The sequence below is a fragment of the Penaeus monodon genome, chromosome 32 (genome assembly GCF_015228065.2).
Source record: "Penaeus monodon isolate SGIC_2016 chromosome 32, NSTDA_Pmon_1, whole genome shotgun sequence".
Lineage (NCBI taxonomy): Eukaryota > Metazoa > Arthropoda > Malacostraca > Decapoda > Penaeidae > Penaeus > Penaeus monodon.
Window position 1 is genome coordinate 36,854,503 of NC_051417.1, and position 1,290 is coordinate 36,855,792.

At 41.6% G+C, this 1,290-nt stretch overlaps 1 protein-coding gene across 1 annotated transcript; it reads right to left on the minus strand.

Annotated features, from left to right (window-relative positions):
* Window positions 1-230: 230 nt before the first annotated feature.
* On the minus strand, window positions 231-1,128 carry LOC119593856 (keratin, type II cytoskeletal 2 epidermal-like). Its single transcript, XM_037942887.1, has 2 exons — window positions 1,099-1,128; window positions 231-678 (listed from the first exon to the last, which is right to left on the minus strand). Exons 1-2 carry the CDS (start codon window positions 1,105-1,107, stop codon window positions 385-387), a joined length of 303 nt encoding a protein of 100 aa, XP_037798815.1. The 5' UTR covers window positions 1,108-1,128; the 3' UTR covers window positions 231-384.
* Window positions 1,129-1,290: the final 162 nt, after the last annotated feature.

The window sequence follows — 1,290 nt, forward strand, 5'->3', positions numbered from 1 at the left end:
AATAAAAAAAAAAAAATAACGTCCCAATGATATTTTTTCAGAAATTGGAATTTCACCTTTTTACCTTGTGAATTTCAACATAGAACACTTTTTTTCGGGGTGTTTATCCCCTTTATGATGAGGAATATCATATTTTTAAAGGAAAGTAAGTAAAATTTTATATACCAGTTCGGTGCCAGCCTAACTACTATTACTACTTTACGTCTTCTGAGGATGCATTAAGAAAGGCATACTATCATAATTTTATTTAAAAAAAGGATGAGTTTTCTATTAGGAAGGTATGACACTGTAAGAACGGTGACATATGAAGGTAATTAGTGATCAGAGGAAATCTCCGCCGAGACCGCGGCAATTCCTCCGGCAGAAGCTCTGTCTCTTCTGGCCTCACCGGCCGTAGCCGCCTCCAAAGCCGCCATGGCCGCCTCCAAATCCTCCTCCGAAGCCGCCGTGACCACCTCCGAAACCTCCGTGACCAAAACCTCCGCCGAGGCCGTAGCCAGAGCCGTAGGCAGGTTGGACGAACACCGGGGTGGGGATCACCACGGGTCGGACGAAGCCGCGGCCGACACCGCCACCGCCTCCGAATTTCCCGAATTTCTTGAACTTCTTAAACGGAGCGGCGTCGGCGCTCGGCAGCAAGGCCGACAACGCCACCAGGACAACCAGAAGGAGTGACAGCTGTGGTGGAGAATATTATGCTAAAATAATGAATTTGTGCCTCCAGTCTTTTGGGAGCCTGCTGAGAACTAATTTTGTAAATTATTTACAAGCATATTTTTGTTGGGCTAAGTTCATACTGCTTAAGTGGCCAATGCTTACAGCTACATTATAATCTAAGTGTGTATCCAGTATTTCCCATCTTTAAGTACTGCCAGCTGACATAAAGGAAATTCTGACAAAACACTAATGTTTATTTGCCTATTTGTATATATTTTACTTGTATGTTTTTATTTTCAGTTCATCTGTTGCCTTATTAACGTTATTACATTTACTAATAGTCTAAATATTTCATGTTTATATAACATGGTCCTTTCACAAAACCTTCACTTATTTCTGTCAGTTCCATACAGAGAGCAAACAAGCGCACTTTTCACTCACATGCTTCATTTTCAGTTTGGTTTTTGGGTGTTCTTTCGGACTATGTGCTTAGCTCTTAGTTTTTTACTTGCTTCGAGTGTTTTTGGATGGAGTTTTTTCATGCTACACCATGCCAGTTTTTTAAAAGCTTCGTGTTTCTCCCACATGAATAAACTAGTTTTTATGGCCATGGACGGAAGCCCACTGACTTTT